General features: G+C 38.5%; 1 protein-coding gene across 4 annotated transcripts in view; it reads left to right on the forward strand.

Moving 5' to 3' along the window:
* Positions 1–18,254, forward strand: part of LOC100566857 (complement component C6) — a 147,809-nt gene that overhangs the window by 120,478 nt on the left and 9,077 nt on the right. For all 4 annotated transcript variants that reach the window (XM_062972450.1, XM_062972451.1, XM_016990880.2 and 1 more), the window contains exons 2-14: positions 294–478; positions 2,014–2,170; positions 3,311–3,455; positions 5,390–5,531; positions 6,565–6,703; positions 7,630–7,830; positions 10,951–11,191; positions 11,532–11,654; positions 12,271–12,437; positions 13,946–14,171; positions 14,920–15,091; positions 16,690–16,801; positions 17,346–17,478. In XM_062972450.1, coding sequence (XP_062828520.1) covers positions 318–478; positions 2,014–2,170; positions 3,311–3,455; positions 5,390–5,531; positions 6,565–6,703; positions 7,630–7,830; positions 10,951–11,191; positions 11,532–11,654; positions 12,271–12,437; positions 13,946–14,171; positions 14,920–15,091; positions 16,690–16,801; positions 17,346–17,478 — 2,119 coding nt within the window. In that variant the 5' untranslated portion in view covers positions 294–317. The remainder of the gene's footprint in view (positions 1–293; positions 479–2,013; positions 2,171–3,310; positions 3,456–5,389; positions 5,532–6,564; positions 6,704–7,629; positions 7,831–10,950; positions 11,192–11,531; positions 11,655–12,270; positions 12,438–13,945; positions 14,172–14,919; positions 15,092–16,689; positions 16,802–17,345; positions 17,479–18,254) is intronic.

Below are 18,254 nucleotides of genomic sequence, written 5' to 3' on the forward strand. Positions count from 1 at the left end.
GGGGTGCACTGCAGAGGTCTAGTGCTTTGTGAATTTATTTCAGACTAACAGACACAGCGCACTTTAATGAATGCCACTTAGACTTTCAATGAGTCACTGAATTCCCTTTGTACCTTTTGAGAAACACATTGGTAACCTTGTAAAGCCCATCAAGATTTCACTTTAGATTTTAAACTGTTAGCATGGCTTGATCTTCAGTCATTGACTATCATACATTACACTGTTCTTTAATGTATTTTAAATGATTTCTGAACTGTTCTGTCTGTCCATTTTTGCTCTTGTTTGCATTGTAGACTTGATTTCTCTTTGGTAGCTTCATGTCTAAAGCCATGGACAAAAAAATTAAAAACTGGCTGTTCCTTATCCTGCTGCATGCCACTATTGAATTCAGTGAGGGATGCTATTGTGACCATTACCCATGGACTTCCTGGTCCAGTTGTTCACAAACTTGTAACTATGGGATTCAAAGCAGGTATAGGTAGGTGACTAATCATCTTTCTTATTTAATGTCGTTATTTTCTGATAAATTAACCTTGACTTTATTGTTGTTAACTGCCATCAAGTTATGGTGACCCTATGGATGAGAGACCTCCAAGTCACCATGTCATCAACAGCAAGGTCATGTGGACAGAGAGGATGCTTTATTTTACTGATTAATTTTACATGCCATTTTTCTTCCTAAATAACACCCTATTGACAAAAAGAGAATTGGGTGGGGGGAGGGGGGGGACCAATCTTCCAGGAAAGAATTCAGTAGTTTAGGAGCAACCACTAAGAAGACTGTCCCCTATATCCTTACCATGTTATCAGACTGGGAGAAGACCTATCTGCATACACTGTAAGGCTTAGACAGGTTCATATGGAGATGTGCAGGCTTTCAAACAGTGCAGAACAAAGTCATATAGGGCTTTATAGATCACAATGAGCCTTTGTTATGGCTTACATCTTTTAGTTTGTCACTCTTGTTTAGCTCAGTCTTGTTTACATCACAACATTAAACTAGCCTGATAAAAAGCAGGTATATATATTTTCATGGGGGTCAGAGTAGAAGAGAAGCATGGAAATGCAAGCTACTAGCATCTAACAACAAACCACCCTTCTACCAGATGGATGTGGATAGAGATCTTCTCTCACTCATTGGTTCTTCATAGGCACATAAGGAATTCCTGTGCACAAATGCTGTGAACACTGAACCCTTTACCTGCTCTCATTTTTAACACTCCAATTGCAACTATTACTCATGAATAAAAATATCTGATGCAACTGGAGCTTGGAAGAGTAATTTTTAGATTACAACTTCCAGAAAATCAACACCAGCCTGACCACCAACATAGTTGAGGAGCAATCCCATGCCTTCCCACTGTACAAATTTGGCAATTAATTCTCTGCCATTTCATTTTGTAAGCGTCTTTTGAAATGTCTCAATTTTCCTTTCCTCCTTCCACTTTTCTCCTTCCTGGTTTAGCATTCAATTAACTCAACCAGGGAGAGAGGAGGTGGAAGAGTACACTCAGGCAAAATGAGACTACTGCACCTGTTTCCAACCTTGTGCATTCTTCTTCTTGAAAACATTTGCTGTCTTGAACACATTTTAACTTTGTTTGGCCATGCATGTCTCAGTTTTCATCTGTGAAATGTTGGCGGGTTCAAAATTTAGATTTTCTATTATGCGTTTTAAATCTTTGTTACATGTATTTTCATGTGTTGTTCTTTAATCTATCAATTGCTATCCCTTTTTTTCCTCCTCTAGCCCTGCTTAGTAAAATCCAAATTGTTTCAGATTTTTTTTAAAGAAACCCCTTCTTTATCAGACCACAAAGCTATTTTGAGCGTCTCTCCTTTGTGGGAGTCAATGTGTCTTCTAGAATCTTAGATACCAGAGTCAAAGCACAAGCTAGTTGTGCAACAGTCAATTTCCATTTTTTTGTTGCCAAATGGAGTCCAAATGGGAAAATCTTTTATTCTATTTGCTGTGAACCCTCAGTCACAAACTGGGATTTTTGTATATTCTAGGCAAATACAAGTAGATGAGTATTATAGGAAAAACTTCTGCGAACGACTTTGCACCTCTCAGGAATCCAGGGCCTGCAACCAACATATGTGTCCAATCAACTGCCAAACTGGAGACTTTGGTCCTTGGTCAGAATGTGACCCATGCATTAAGAAACAAGTAAGTGCAAAGGAGTGAATTAGGATGTATATACATAAAACAGCAGGATGAAATAGAAAGGAACCTTTGCATATTCTATGCACTGGTGAGCAGAGCATGGAAACTTCTTTTAAGGACTGTAAATACCAGAACTCCCATCTAGATGCACTACTAGCAATATGGAATTGTTTGGTGTCTTAGCCATATATCCATCCCCCAACGTGCTGAGGAAATGGGGTTGCAAATGCTGCGCTACTGACCATTGATGTGTATGGATACTCATAAACCTTTTGCATGGATGCACACAGTGTATTCAACATGCAGACGGTGTTCAGTAGCAAAAGGGTGTTGTTCAACTGCTAAATAATTCTTAAAGTTATGCTCTGTTAGGATAGGAGCCCTTGCTAATGCTGTGGCAAAGGCCAATGTTTGTCTTTAAAAAACCTTTAATATGTACACCATACAATCTCTATATCCACAAGCCTTTATGGGCTTCACGAAAACATGGATAATAGTGAACTGAAGAACTTCTGGCCCAATGATATGATAGACTTCCTAGATGACCTAGAAAATACCTAGAGGGGTCATAAATTAGGTGTTAGAATTAAAGAGACAATTAAATATCTATCTCTTCTGGCAGACCTACCCACTCAATTTTAAATTATGAAAATTAAAGTCGCATATTGTATCAGCTGTATTTTAATGTTTGTTCTGTGTATTGTTTTTAAAAATATGTTTTTAAACATGTATTTTACTGAAAGTTTTTATGTTGATATGTTTTTAACTATGATGTGCCCTGCCTCGAGCCATGAGGAGAGGCGGGTAAAGAAATGTATTATTATTTTTAATATTATTATTATTATCACATTTAGTCAGATGTGGATAACTGATAATCAGTCCCACAGATACATGTGTTGTACTGTATTAACTTAAGTTATAATTTATATTTATGCTACATTACTATACTAAGCACCTTGCTGTAATGAGGATGAAAAGTCTTCTTCAGAATTTAACCTATGTAACCATTCCTGCTTTGGCCTTGGGAGAGAAGGAAACAGCTGCAAGAATTTTTGGAAAATCCCATTTTACATCAATTCATACACTGAAGGGGAATGACTGAGGGAACAATCTCATATCATTTATTCTTTTTCTACCTATCAGTTTCGCACCAGATCCTTGATCCAACCCTCTCAGTTTGGAGGGCGACCTTGCAGTGAGCAGCTGGTAGAGTCCCGGAGGTGCTTTCCCACCAAACTTTGCAACATAGAGGAAGTCAACTGTGGGAATAAGTTTCAGTGTGATAATGGTAACTTGTGTTTATCACTTTTGTCTCATTTTGGTTTAGAGGCATTGTCAAAAGCCACATGGCATTCCATGTAAGGGAAAGATGAGGCATAAGGCAGAGAGAAACAGAGATAGCCAGACAGACAGACAAACAAACTGATAGACTGATTATTGGAAATCTACACTCAGCAATGGTATCATGAATCTGTATCTGAAGTGTTCAAGACATGAGAACACCTCCATGCCATGAGCTCAGTAACCAAGGTCAAGCCAGTGAAAATATCAAGGGGCCCTGTGTGGGAGGTAGCCCTGACAAAGAGGTGTCTGAGACTAGAATGTCTAGAGGCTAGATGGAGGAACTTTCTGGATTTGAGTGGGTGGGATTTTGGGATTGAAACTGAGAAGTTGCCCACATTTTCTTTAATTTTAACTTTGCTATATAGTAGTAACCCAGCATTAAAGAAATTTCCAAGATTTCCTTGGGAGTTGAATTTAAATGCTACCAAGGTACTGTAATAATCACAAATTGTCTCAGGTAGCATTTTGGTTGGCAATTATACTTAATCATCAATTGAAGGATTCAGTACTGCCTACTATATAGTTTGAACTGCATACTTTCAATTGGGTGTTATTGATTCAAGAGGGGACTGTGTTCTATCTGACCTCAGTTTATTCAAATAGTAAAAAAGTTACTTTCAGTCTTATTTTTCCTTCTCTGCCCCTACGAATTGCTTGTATAGAATTTGACCAAGCTTGGAATTACAGCTTGATGATTTTCAACCTTGATTTCCATAGATACCCCCTCTGCTATTTCCTGAAGACCCTTAAGACCTCAGGTCTTGTGTGAGCAGGGCATACAACCCCATCATCCTCTTGTAATAGATTTTGACCCCCCCCCCCCGTCAATAGTATGAAACATTAACTCCACCTTCACATTGGCAAGTTTACCTCTCTCCAGCTCCAATTCTTCTTACTCAGTTGTCCCTTGGTTTTTCTTATCCACTAACCCTGTGGTTCCCAACCTGTGGTCCATGGACCACCAGTGGTCTGCAAGAACGAAAATATGATCCTTGGCCTCACAGTTACTACTACAGATAATAACATATCCCAACAAAAAAAATATTAGTGTCTTTGTTTTTAGGCCTGTTCCTGGGGATAATTGGTGTGCTGATTAAGAAAATTGCACTGGATAGACCACTTTAGCCCTAAATTATTAAATATGGTTTTTTGTGGGCAAGCAGATGGTGACTACTGGATGGCATATGTTCCGTATCAGAAACTAGAGCTGATGCGGTCTATCTAATGCAGTTTTCTGAATCAGCACCTCAAATAACCAAATCGAACCTAAAGTTGACCAGTAACAGATTCGCAACTCTTTTGGTACTAATGTTGGAGAGTGATCCCTGGTCAAAGTGGTCCCTGGTCAAAAAAAGGTTGAGAACCACTGCACTAACCTCAGTCAATATTGACCAGAGTGTCATACTTAAGGATCTAGAGATTTCTTGAGATTATCTATCAAGGAACCTCATCTTTCAAGGAACCTCTATGTCCTCCAGTGCAATTCTGTAGTCTATCCAATAAAAGTTGGTGGATAAGAAAAACCACAGGGACAGTTGAGTAAGAAGAATCATGTTAGAGGACCTAGAGATTCCTAAGTTTTAAAAAACACTCATATTTATTCATGGCTTTTCCACTTTCAAGGAGGCCCTATATCTCTAATCCCAGTAAATGTGAAAGGCTCACCATACTCTCACATTCACTTTTCAGTGTGTGGGGAGATATAAAACATAAACATTCTTTTATTTCCATGCAATTAAATACAATGTTTTTTGAAAGACTACACTCCTGCTGGGGTGAGTGGGTTGCTTGGTTGTTTTTTCTAATATGGCTTTCAGCTCTGAAAGCTATGGTTTAAAAAAGATTCCCGTGAAGGTGATACTTTTTCCTTTCCCACAGGCCGCTGCATCAGGCAAAATTTGGAGTGCAATGGAGAAAATGACTGCGAGGATAATTCAGATGAAAGAAACTGTCATCGTGTACGGCCAGTGTGTAACAGAAGACATGAAAGCCTTCCTGGTGTTACATTAATGGGCCATGGGTAAGAGATTCTTGGATGCCTTTGGTTATGTCTACAATCAAGGGAGTTTCCCTACCCTACCCAAAAGCTATACCACTGCAAAAGTGGAAAAGCCACATTAAAAAAAAACACTCCTTTTTAACCTGAAATAATCTCTAGGTCCTTTAAACTGGTTCTATGGTGAACATTCACCAGAAGTTGACCATAGAATTGCTCTGGAGTAAGTGTTTTTCACGGAATCTTTAGAACATGCATGGTGATTATATAGTTATCCTCTGTTATAGAGTCACACTGTAGGAGTCCAGGGAATACCCTTGCTTTAACTTTGCGGACCTTTGTTGCCAGTGTGAGCTCCACCAAAATCTGGAGATCCAATTTTAGACACCACTGGTCAAATGAAAGAGAGGAGCATCAGCATTCTTCCCTTGGTTTTTCATAGAGATTGGATATATGCAGGAAATGGAAAAACTTTGATAATCTTGAAATAATCCTTTTAACTTGATCAGAAGTCTTAACTCAGAACTGGAGTCTCATTTTTAAACTCTTATTGGAATGAGCATCTTGGCCATTCTTAACCATAGTTAACTGCTGAACCAATCATCTGCTTAACTGAAAGTAGAAAGAGCTATGGAAATGTAGACACCATCCTTGAGATTGATGACTATGGCTAAGAGGAAACATATCTTGGTTCTGTTACTTTCCTGTGAGAGGTTGGGGAAGGACAGACATTTATAATGTGAGGGAAGCAGAAAAGATCTGTAGGGCAGACATCAACAGTGGAAAAACTGAAAACATGCATTAAAACGAATCGTTTTTTTAAATAATGTTGACTTGCTAGTTAACACTGCAACTTGAAAAACAGGTCTCTTTGACATCCAGTGTGTGATTATGCCAAGTAAATATCCTCATATGTGTTTTCTTTATTTATTCCTGAGTGAATTCATTTGTCAGTTTCAGGAGGTAAAGGCAAAAAGCTTGTCAGACTAAAGAACTGGCTTTTGGTATTGTTTTGTGGCAGGCTGGACTGAAATGTGTGTGTTTTTTTTTCTTTTAGCTTTCACCTTTTGGCAGGAGAGAACCGAGGAGAAATCCTCAGTAGCTCATTCTATGGAGGTAAATGCACCCTTGTCAAGAGTAACGACACACGAAAAGTATTCCGGGTTCCTGCAAACGTGGAAACTGTCAGCTTTCAGGTAGGGCTCCAAGATATTAAGCACTGTATCTTGGAGTCAAATGTTTCAGTTTTTTAGTTTCTTGGTAGTCTTTGGATTCTTGAACACTTGGAAATGTAGATGAAGACTGCATGATATCATACTGAATGCTGTCTGTACTGTAAGAATGAATCTTGCTGAAAAAAACCCTAAGATAGGTTTGTCTGAGGGCTTGTCTACACTAGTGGGGGGGGGCTGTACTCACTCTGAATCTAGTGCTGGCAGTCTTCATGACACGCAGCAACTTCTGGTAAATAATATTCAGATTTTTTTTGCCCTTAACCCAACTTTGCTTTGTTCTAAGTAAAGTCAGGGGGTTCTCTAGGGTTTGAAGGAAATGTCAGAATCTCCATGGGTTTTGTGGCCATCTGGACAGCTGGACCGGGTCTGTTTTGGTACAATCTAGTGTTCAGACACACCACCGGCATCACCTTTTATCTGCACTGAACAGTGCAGGGAAGGGGATGTGTCACACCTGTGTCCTCACCACAATTTCTCATTGGTCATGAAGCTCCCTGCAAGTGACTGACTATTGCCTGTCATATCTGCTGTGGTCAAAATGAGGTACCCACCCAATCAGCAAGAAGGAGGGGGTTGGTTTACACCCTCCTTGCTGATCATGCTGGTTCTTTGTTATGATACCAGAAGATGAAACAGGTGATAGCACAGCACTCACAGGGAACTCCATTGCTGCCAAGCAATGATAATGGTGAAACATCAGCAAGGGGACTGGTTGGGACATCTGTACCTATGGCCATGATTTTAGCTGGTCCCTATTAGATCCAAGGTAGCTGCTGAACACAAATGACGTGAATTAACATACCTTAGGTAGATGTGGCCTCAAGTTCGCCAGAAAACAATTTAAAGGCACAAAACAACAGTAATCCCCAGATTTTATTTCTTTACAGGTGGAGAATGAAGAGGATGAGGTGACATCTGATTTTTACAGTGATTTAATCCCCCTAGATTCTGCTTCCTCTAGACAAAGTTCTTCTTCTAGCTCAGGAAGAAGTTCTTCTGGAATCCCACTGCTGTTCTCGAAAAAGAAAAAAGTCAGGATCACTTCTTCAACTTCCTTCAAAGAGGCTGTGCAAGCTTCACATAAAAAGGTATTCACATTTCTGCACTGTTTCTTAGACCCTATCCATTGAATCCAACTTCAGGTTTGAAGAGTGACAGAGCTGGAAAGGCTATACTTCATTATCCAGCAGACACGCACAAAAAAGCCTTTGTGCTGCATCGCTTGCATTGTGAGAAAGCTGGAAATGCTATCATAGGCATGAGACATCTGTCAGACTATGTTGCTTAAAAATTTAATATGAGGCTATTCTGTCCCTTTCAGGCCAGGTGGGAGGCAGATAAATTGTTTATCATGTAAGGATCTTGATATCTGTTTTGAAAGACGTCTGGCAGCAGCGTAAGTTTTTTTCAAAAGCAATGAAGTCACTGAGCTGCCAATCAAGTAAATCCATCCCCCTTTCCGTTACTAATTGTTGATAAAGTCACTAGCAAATCAGTGAACAATTGGCACAATCAAAATGTATAATTGTACAAAATTCTACAGTTGTATAATTCTAGAGTTTATATATTCTGAAAATTCAGCTTGACAAAGACTGTTCTTATCAGCAATAGATCAGTGGCTGTGTTGTTGTGACAATGTTGCTGTAATGCATGCTGTCCAGAGCTGCTTTTGAAGACAGTCTAGGTGCTTCAGATGATCCAGAATGAAGCAACCAGATTTATATTTGACATTTTGTAGATGACATATATTTTTCACCTGGGACTAGCTGTTTGTTTTTAGGGTTAGTTCAAAATGCTATTTCTACCATTTAAAGACCAAGGTAGTTTGGATCTGGCCCAGTCAGCTTGGCCAACAACCAGAAATTCTGGGAACAGAAATTCAAATACAGTAGCGTCTCACTTATCCAACACTCGCTTATCCAATGTTCTGGATTATCCAACAAATTTTTGTAGTCAATTTTTTTCAATACATCGTGATATTTTGGTGCTAAATTCGTAAATACAGTAATTACTACATAGCATTACTGCATATTGAACTACTTTTTCTGTCAAATTTGTTGTATAACATGATGTTTTGGTGCTTAATTTGTAAAATCATAACCGAATTTGATGTTTAATAGGCTTTTCCTTAATTCCTCCTTATTATCCAACATATTTGCTTATCCAACATTCTGCCGGCCCGTTTATGTTGGATAAGTGAGACTGTACTGTACACAGCGGACCATATAAGGGGCATCATGAACCTCCTGATTGTCAAAAGCATGACAGGCAATATACTTAGGACATCATCACATTGATACAGGTGATGGTGGGGGGATTTGTGGCAATGCAGCAAATCCCTGGGGCAGTTTCTCCATGCCTCACAGCACCCACATCTCTGCTTTCCTCATCATAGGAGGGAAACATTGCCACCAAGCTTCCCCCTGCACTGGCCCCATTCTAAGTAATGAGAACACTCCATCCTGGTTCTGTTCTGGAAGTGTCCTAGAATGGAGCAAGGAGTCAATGTGATGATGTCTTTAGTAATACCAAGAGTAGACTTACTGAAATCAATGAGACAATTTAGTCATGAATCCCAAAGCAGTGGGTTTAATTTTATCATTGTAGAATATTTGTGCATTCTTTCTAGTGGATGAATTGATTTAAATTCTAAATGAATTTTTAATTGTTAATGCTGGAGATCATGAGTGGGCATTATGATGTGCAATATTTAGGTTTTAAAATAAGCGTGATGACATTTGTCTAACAAAAGGCTAAAATCTCTTTCCCAACTGAAATAAATTCGAACAGTGCAGTATAGAGATAAGCTTTTCTCCATAAGAGCAATAAATTCCTTATCAAAACAAAACCAGACCTCAAAAATTCTAATAAAGAAAAGATTTCATAAGAAAGAAATACTTTGCAGTGTCTTGAGAGAAGGGAGGCTCCTATTTATAAACAGAAGCACAGAGGCGAGGGATGCATTTAGGTAAGAATTATTTCAAATTTCAATTAAAGAAATTATATCAATTAAGAATCAAGGATCTCTTACAAATTCCTTAGCATAATAAAAAGGTACTTTAATTCTGCTGGCTGCAAAGTGAAATGAGAGCAATTACTCTGTTTTTCTATTTAAATTGATGCTTTAACTAGTTTTTCATTCTTTAGTTGTATTTCATGTTTTGTATATTTATCTGTGAAAATGTAAACTTTGTAAGCAACCTCAAGTGTAAGAATGGGAAACAGGTGGGAAATAAAGAGAATGAGGAGGAGAAAACCCCTAAGAGCAGCAGTCTAACAATTAATCAATACTTCTTCTAATAGGGAGTAATGAAAACTGATCCTACTTCCTTTAATACAGGGGATCTCAACCTGTGGGTCCCCAGATATCTGGGGCTTCAACTCCCAGAAATCCTAACAGCTGGTAAACTGGCTGGGATTTCTGGGAGTTGTAGGCCAAAACACATGGGGACCCACAGGTTGAGAACCACTGCTCTAATAGTAAAGAGTTGCAAATCAGTCAAGAACTCGAGCCAAAAAATATTTTTTAAAAATGCTTGAAGGAATTGCAGTACAAGGAAATCTCTTTTTCACATGTGTCCCAGTTTTCATTTTCAAAATATTGGAAAGTATGGTGTTAGAGTGGGGGGGAAAATGCCAAACTTGGCAATATGCCTCTTGCTGTAGGCACCTCCTTATGACTGATCTAAACATCTATTTCATGTACAAAAGCCTCTCCTGTTGGCTTTTGTACATGGAATGGAGTGAAGACTGTCATGTCATTTGGCTCAGGCAGCATACTGTCTTGGACTAACTCTGCCATGGCTGGAGGGTTTTTTCTTCATGCTAAATTATCTTTGAAGGTAATGACAAATGAGTTGGAAGGAAACCATGTGCTCTGCTGTGCATGACTTGGGAAAACATGGAATGAAAATGGAATATATCCACATCTGTGAACAAACAGTCATACCCCTATGATTCAGTTCTAGCTGACATGGCTCCATCTTATGCGGTCTTCGTATTTGCAGTTTAAGGAAGAATATTTACAATTCTCAAAGAGCTCCAGTGTCTTCATTAAATCACCAACCCCATAATTTCATTGGTAGATGTCGCCAAAATTAAAGTATAAGCACAGTATTACCACTATATAGCACAGAATAATCCCAGAGGTAAGTGTTCTACTATGAAAAAGTTTTCATCAGATTGTATTTTACTCTTCTTCCCTCTAGAACTCCAACTTTATTAGGATCCATAAGGTGGTTGCAGTATCGAACTTCACAATGAAGCAGGCAGATTTGCAGCTGTCTGGTGTCTTCTTGAAGGCCCTCAACAGCCTGCCTCTGGAGTACAACTATGCTCTCTACAGCCAAATATTTGATGACTTTGGGACTCATTACTACGCATCTGGTTCCATGGGTGGCACATATGACCTCCTCTATCAATACAGTGCTGAAGAACTGAAAAACTCAGGTATACCGTCAATAGTGAGGGAACGTAACCCATTTAGTTTTCATTTTCATCAGATAGCATACTAATAATCCTGTTGAGAAAAGGAAATACTGCCTGAAATTTTAGTCCCTCTTTTCCCCTAAAACCTGTATTACATTAGCTAATAAGATATAATGTGTTTAAGTGTTCAAAAAACAGAGAAATGACAAAGCTTAGATTTTTTTTGTGGGAAACAAAATTATTTGTTTCTTCCTTGGAATCTCACCAGGGACTGGAAGTTGAAGGCTTCTGGATCAACAGTGCTAGAAGAATTGCAATGTTACAGACTATTATGAAAATGACTCTCTCTTCTTTTGCTTAGGTTTGACAGAGGAAGAAATGAATGAGTGTGTCCGAACAGAAACAACCAGACGTGTCTTTTTTCGAAAGAAGAAGACAGTCAGTACAAAATGCACCAACAATAAAATGACTGTTCGACATGAAGGTGACTATAAAGGGAAACATACTGCATTGTTGCATATTGCTTATTGGGAGGATTACAATGGCTTTCATTATTGTGGGGATTTGGATGGCTTTAATATATTGTTTAATTGAATTTGTTTAGATAATGCTTGTCAGCTGTTTTGTGCAGTACTTTATTTTAGCTGAACGAGGGAATAAAAATGAAATAAGTATAATTCATGCTGTCATTTTCAATAGTCATGGGGTTTGCCAGTAACTAGTGATTCCTAGAGAGGTGTTCACCCAGGTTTTAAAATATTGTGGCTTTTATTCACAGTTTTTCTCCTTTCAAGGGTAAATTACAATGCATGAAAGGGTCAACTGTATATCCAACACAACATTAGTAGGTGCCAAAATTAAAAATAATGATTTCTCTCCTGCAACATTCCTGAGAAAAAATCCTTTGACTTTTCCAGAATATTGGAGATAAAGCCCACTCAGTTTAGCAAAATGATAAGAACAACAAAACACATATATTTGCTATTTTTCAGGCATTCCTCTGTCCATCTTATTCTGTCTTGGCTATAAATGGATGCTACTAATATGTTTATAGATGTAGTGGTCAAATTATTAAAATATAACTTCTACATTTCTCCTAGGTTCATTTTTGCAGTCATCTGAAAAATCTATATCATTAGTAAAAGGTGGGAGGTCAGAATATGCTGCAGCTCTTGCCTGGGAGAAAAATGGAGCTTTGCCTGAGCACATTGCATATACGAATTGGCTGGAATCAACCAAAGACAATCCAGTCATCGTTGACTTTGAGGTAGGAAAGCAGAAAGGAGAAAGAATGAACAATGTTGTTGGTTCTTTCCATGAAGATATTGATTTCCCTCTTTGTCCAAACATGGGTCCCAAACCTCTTCTGTTTTCCTTAAGAAAGGTGTCTGCTATCCTTCTTATGAATGAAGGTCAACAAATTGTTCCTTCCTGCCTGGAAACCTAGAGTGTAGTTGCACTGTAGAATTCATGTAGTTCTTCACCACTTTGTTGTTTTATAAACTCTTTAGCCTTCTCTGCCAAAGAGTGCTGGTGCCTCACCAAACTACAAGTCTGAAGTCTGTGACTTGAGTTGTGTTTAGTTGTTGAAGGAAGTGGGTATGTATAGCCCACAGAAGAGAAGACCAATGGGCTAGGGGTGTTTACATATCTGATAAATTGCATTAAAGGGAAAATGAGCCATGGGATCAAAATAAGTGATATTAGATAATTATTAGAATATATTAGAAATAAACAAACACTAGAGGGTGTTCTTAAACAGCAACAGCTGTTTTACTTTGGAATAGCCCAGCTTGGAAAATGGTGGACTCTCGTTCATTGAAAGGCTTTAAACAGATCAGCCATTTATCGGGGTGCTTCAGCATTCCTGGATTTCAGCATGCCAGAAGGTTAGTCTAGTGTTTTGGACTTCAATTCTCAAAAGCCTCAGCCATCTTGACCAACAAGAATTCTGGGTGCTGAAGTCCAAAACATCTGAAAGATCAAAGTTTTAGAATCACTAGCTTCCTTGGTCTTCAGATGAGACAACTTCTGTGGTATCTTAAAATGTTTAATGTAGAATAAGGTTGAAAATGCATTATTTGGTTATTTAGTTTACATATGGAAAAATAATTTGTGTTTGGTGTTACTGTATGAAATCCATATATGTTTAAAGTGACCACCAAATGAATTTTATTAAAATTAGAAAGTAAGAGAAAGAAAGAGAGAATGAAAGCAAACAAAGGAGGAAAAATATATTTTGCTCTACATCAGTCAAGTACATTGCCTTCCTTAGCTTCCATCTGTTTGTACTGTGAAGAAAATTCAAAGTTGCTTTTGTAAATTTAAAAATTGTTGAATTTTTCTATGTTTAGCTATCTGTAACTCCTTTTAAAAAAAGAATACAAACTGCTACATTTTAAAATAGGTAAATGAATAAAAAGCTTATTTTATCAAACAAATCATTCCTGTTCATGGTTTAAGTGAAGTTGTTAAGATGAGTGCATCAGCAAACATGGGCCCCTTCCACACAGCCGAATAAAATCCCACATTTTCTGCTTTGAACTGGAACATATGGCAGTGTGGACTCATGTAACCCAGTTCAAAGCAGATATTGTGGGATTTTCTGCCTTGATATTCTGAGTCATATGGCTGTCTGGGAGGGCCCTTGGAAATGATGTCAGCTTTATAGAAGCTTTAAAATGAAGAGAGAAAACAGATGCTATACAACTGTGTTGTCTGCATGGAACAGTTGTGGTTGCAGTTCTAATCGCCTCCTATCTTCTGACTTTTTAGCTGGGTTTCATTTTGGATTTGGTGAAGAACTTTCCATGTGCAGTAACCAAGCGGCGTAATCTCAGAAGAGCTCTTATTGAATACATGGAACGATTTGATCCTTGCCGATGCAAGCCCTGCCCCAACAATGGCAGGCCAGTGCTATCTGGAACCGAATGCCTCTGTGTGTGCCAGGCTGGGACTTATGGAGATAACTGTGAGCTAAGAGCACCGGACTACAAATCTGGTATACTTTATTTTCTTTTGTTTCTACTTATTTAATCCATATCTCATCTATTATTGGTATCATCATTACTATCATTAATTCATTTACATTCTGCCTTTTCTCCAATATTGGGACCCAAAGAGCCTTTAAAAAGTTAAACAAGTACGATTAGAAAGTTATAAAAAGTGGTATAATGTAACTATTAAAATAAAATATAATATACAGAGAGAATTACAGTACCTTCACATTAAAAGACAAAAAGTAAAACTCAACAAGGAGGAAGAGGATGCACTCTCAGGCCATTTAGACAATGGCTCCAGATTTTGCTTGGGACATGAGCTCTACTCCCTTTAAGGAGGGAGATGAAAAGTTCAGGAGGAGCCACACACACACACACACACACACACACACACACAAATCTCCTGTGTCCTCATCAAAAGTGGCAAGACCAAGACAGATCTCTCACCCAAAAATTTGGCAACTTTGAAAATCTCATATAAGCCTTTCAGATAATCTGGACCCAAATTGTATAGTATTTATATCTCTGATCCCTTAGAGGTCACTTTCTCACTTTAAAGAAACATTTATAATTTATCCACCTATTGAGAACTACCACTTAGTCCATATGTTTACAGAAGCAAATATCACATCTGTATCAGGGACCAAGAACTGTTAAGCTGGTTTGAAAGCTGCAGTAAACATAGCATTTATTGGCAATTGTGAAGAGTAATTTGTATCACCTTCAGGGTTTCCTTTCTTCATTTTTCAGTTGCTGTTGATGGTTATTGGAGCTGTTGGTCTGCATGGAGCTCTTGTGATGCTTCTCATAAGAAACGTAGGACCAGGGTTTGTAACAATCCTGCACCCCTAAATGGAGGCAAGCCATGTGAAGGTGAACAGGAGCAAGAGGAAGAGTGCTACTTTTCCATATTTGCTGACATGTAAGAGTCAAATAAAAGGACTAATTGAGATACAAGCTATAGCTTTTCTGCAGGATACATACAGAAAGGGTCTTTTTACACTACAGAATTATGGTAGTAGGACCCTGCTGTAACCATCATAGCTGCATTCTAGAAAATCCTGGGACTTTTAGTTTGGTGAGGACTAGATTTTGGCTAAGAATTTTAAGTATCCCTTCTTAGGGCCCATCTACAAAGCACCTAAAACACACGGTTTTCAGAGTTAAAGGGGAGGGGGCTACATGATGCCAGCAGTAATTCTGCACTGATTCGATGCAACAGACAAAAAACACGGGGTAAAAAGGTCCCCTTTTATCCCGATTCTCGCTGGAAAATGTGCATATTCACATGACTGTATATTCTTGCACCCGCAGAAAAACCCCAAAAAAACCCCACATGATTTCTTTCCTCTCCCCTTGTGGAGACTGCTCCAGCACATGTCCACTTTTTAAAAGTCCGAAACAGTTGATCAGCTGATTGGGCTGTGAAATAGATACACAGCTGATTGAAAGAAAGCATGAATGGAGAGCAATTAGAACTCTTTGAAAACTCTTTATTTTAAACTTTATAATATTAAACAGAGCTTGAATAAAAAATTGGGGAAAGAGAGAAATCTGGTAGAATTTTTTTTTCAATTCCCTCCATTATGTGCTAAACTTCATATGTGCACATGCCAATCTGCTTGTTTATATTAAGATGTTCACATGTGTCCAGAGCATAATGGTGTGATTTAAAAAAAAAAAAAAAAACTTCAACTTTTCTGATACAGAGAAAGCTTGTGAGGATGGCACGGGAAGAAATCTCAAAACACGCAGGTCTATGTAGGGACATGTTCTCAGGTCCTGGGTTTTTTGTCCTGTATTTAAAACCTGCATTTTCATGCTATCTGGAAGCACCTCTAAACTGCAGATTCTGGGATTCAATGGGATAGAACCCTGGTACTTAAAGTGGAATGATAGTGCTCTAAATTGTGAAGTCTGAAAAGGCCCAAGGAGCAGACTGTACCAAATCAGCACAGTTGGAGAATACAGAGTCATGTACAACAGGAGTGGCAACTACCAGATGTTAGGGAGTTACAGGATCCAAACCCTTGCAGTTGCCCCCAACCCATTTAGCACCCCTGTTTTAGATGGCACTATGCCAGTGATGGTGAACATTTTAGAGACCAACTGCCCAAACCGGGGGGTACACGGGGGGAGTGTCAAGTGGTGGTGGCAGCAAGCAGGGTGAATGAGCAGGAGGGTTGGCAAGCAAGACATCAGGCAAGCAGAGGGAGGGCGAGCGAGTGGGCGATTAGGGGGCAGGCAGATGAACAAATGGGTTGAGTAGGGTTAGGTGGGCAAACTGGGGACAGGATGGCAGGTGGGGGTGGGTGAGGGTGCATGTGTCAGGGGAGAGGGTACTGCAAGCTCCTTCTGGAACACATGCCAAAGGTTCACCACCACGGCACTATGCTCTCTAACTGCCCTGATTGGGAAGACAACAGTCTCAATTAATCCATTGACATTCTGCCTTTTCATCTACTTATCAAGTGTCCCAATTTCTGTCTCAATTCCCACCTTTTAATTCTTTTCTTTTAGGGGGGCCTTGTGTATAAATGATGACGAAGCGAGAAAAGAGAGTGACATTTTAGTCATTCAGCCTGAATCGGGGTGCACTAAACCAGATCCTCCAGAATTTGGATTCATCAGGGTGAGTGTTGGAGGTTCTTATCACTGGATGTTGGGAAGACTATTCCCTCTTTGAGTCTGGGATCATAGAGCTGGAAGGGGCATAATAATAATGATAACTTTACTTTTATATCCCACCACCATCTCCCTGAAGAGACTTTGGGCAGCTTACAAGTGGGATCAAGCCCAATAGTAACAGAGTCAACCAAATAAAAACATTTATTTAAAAATGCAATTAACATATAACAAACTAATTAAAACAATAGAGTATAAAACATCATTAAAATCAAAACCAATCTAAATACCCAGAACCAGGACTATAGTGGGCATCATAGACCATTGGTTCAACAATGGCCTATACAAAACAATAGATCATCCCCAGCTGGTTATGACTAATGTGAGTTGGAGTCGAACAACATCTGAAGGACTACACCATGGTTACCTCTGCTTTAGATCCTGACAAATTCTGGAGTTTTACACAAACAGAAGTTATATCTCTGAATGCAATGTTTACAATTTGTGCATGTTTTATCCAGGAGTGAATCCTTTCCCATTATTAATTCCAGAATGAAAAGAATCATTATGCTGTTGGTGAAGATGCTGAGGTTGTGTGCTTGAGTGGATACAATCTAGTAGGCTATCCATTCTTCCGCTGTCTGCCAGATCAAACATGGGTACAGAGGCCTGTTGAATGCCAATGTAAGACCAAGAAAAATATTTGCAATTAAACGGGTAACTTTAGGAAATTAAAAATTAATGAGGAGAGATATATGATGCCTAATATATCAGGGGATAACTTCTCTTCATGCTATCCATAAGCTATATGTTCAACCATAGTAGAAATAGAGTAATCCAGCAGATCCCAAACTTTTTTGGTCATGGAACACTTCAGAAGACTTTTTTCCTATGGAATCCTAACTCTATCCAATACTAAGCATTGTAAATCCACAAAATAGTTTCTACCCTTCATTGACTTTAAAAAAAGATTTTAAAGATTTTTCTATGGAACTCCTATGATGCTTTTGTGGAAGTCTAGGGTGCCGGGGAACATATTTTGAGAATCGCTGAGTTATAATATGTGCCTGCACATCTGAATAGATATATATTTATTTATTTGTAACATTTATATACTGCCCTTCTCACCCCGAAGGGGACTCAGGGCAGCTTACAAGTTATATGTACATACAATATATTATATTATTAGTATAGCACAATATAAGCATTATATATTACTATGTTGCACTGTACCACTATACTGCAATATTATTAGCAATATTACATATAACATATAATTTACAATTATAATAGTGTATTATTATTATAGTGTATTATATTCTAACATTATTGTCAATATTATATGTATATACAATATATTATATTATTAGTATAGCATAATATTAGTATTGGAGCCCCGGTGGTGAAGTGTGTTAAAGCACTGGGCTGCTGAACTTGCAGACCAAAAGGTCCCAGGTTCA

This window comes from Anolis carolinensis, chromosome 2, assembly GCF_035594765.1.
Source record: "Anolis carolinensis isolate JA03-04 chromosome 2, rAnoCar3.1.pri, whole genome shotgun sequence".
NCBI classification, from domain to species: Eukaryota; Metazoa; Chordata; class Lepidosauria; order Squamata; family Dactyloidae; genus Anolis; species Anolis carolinensis.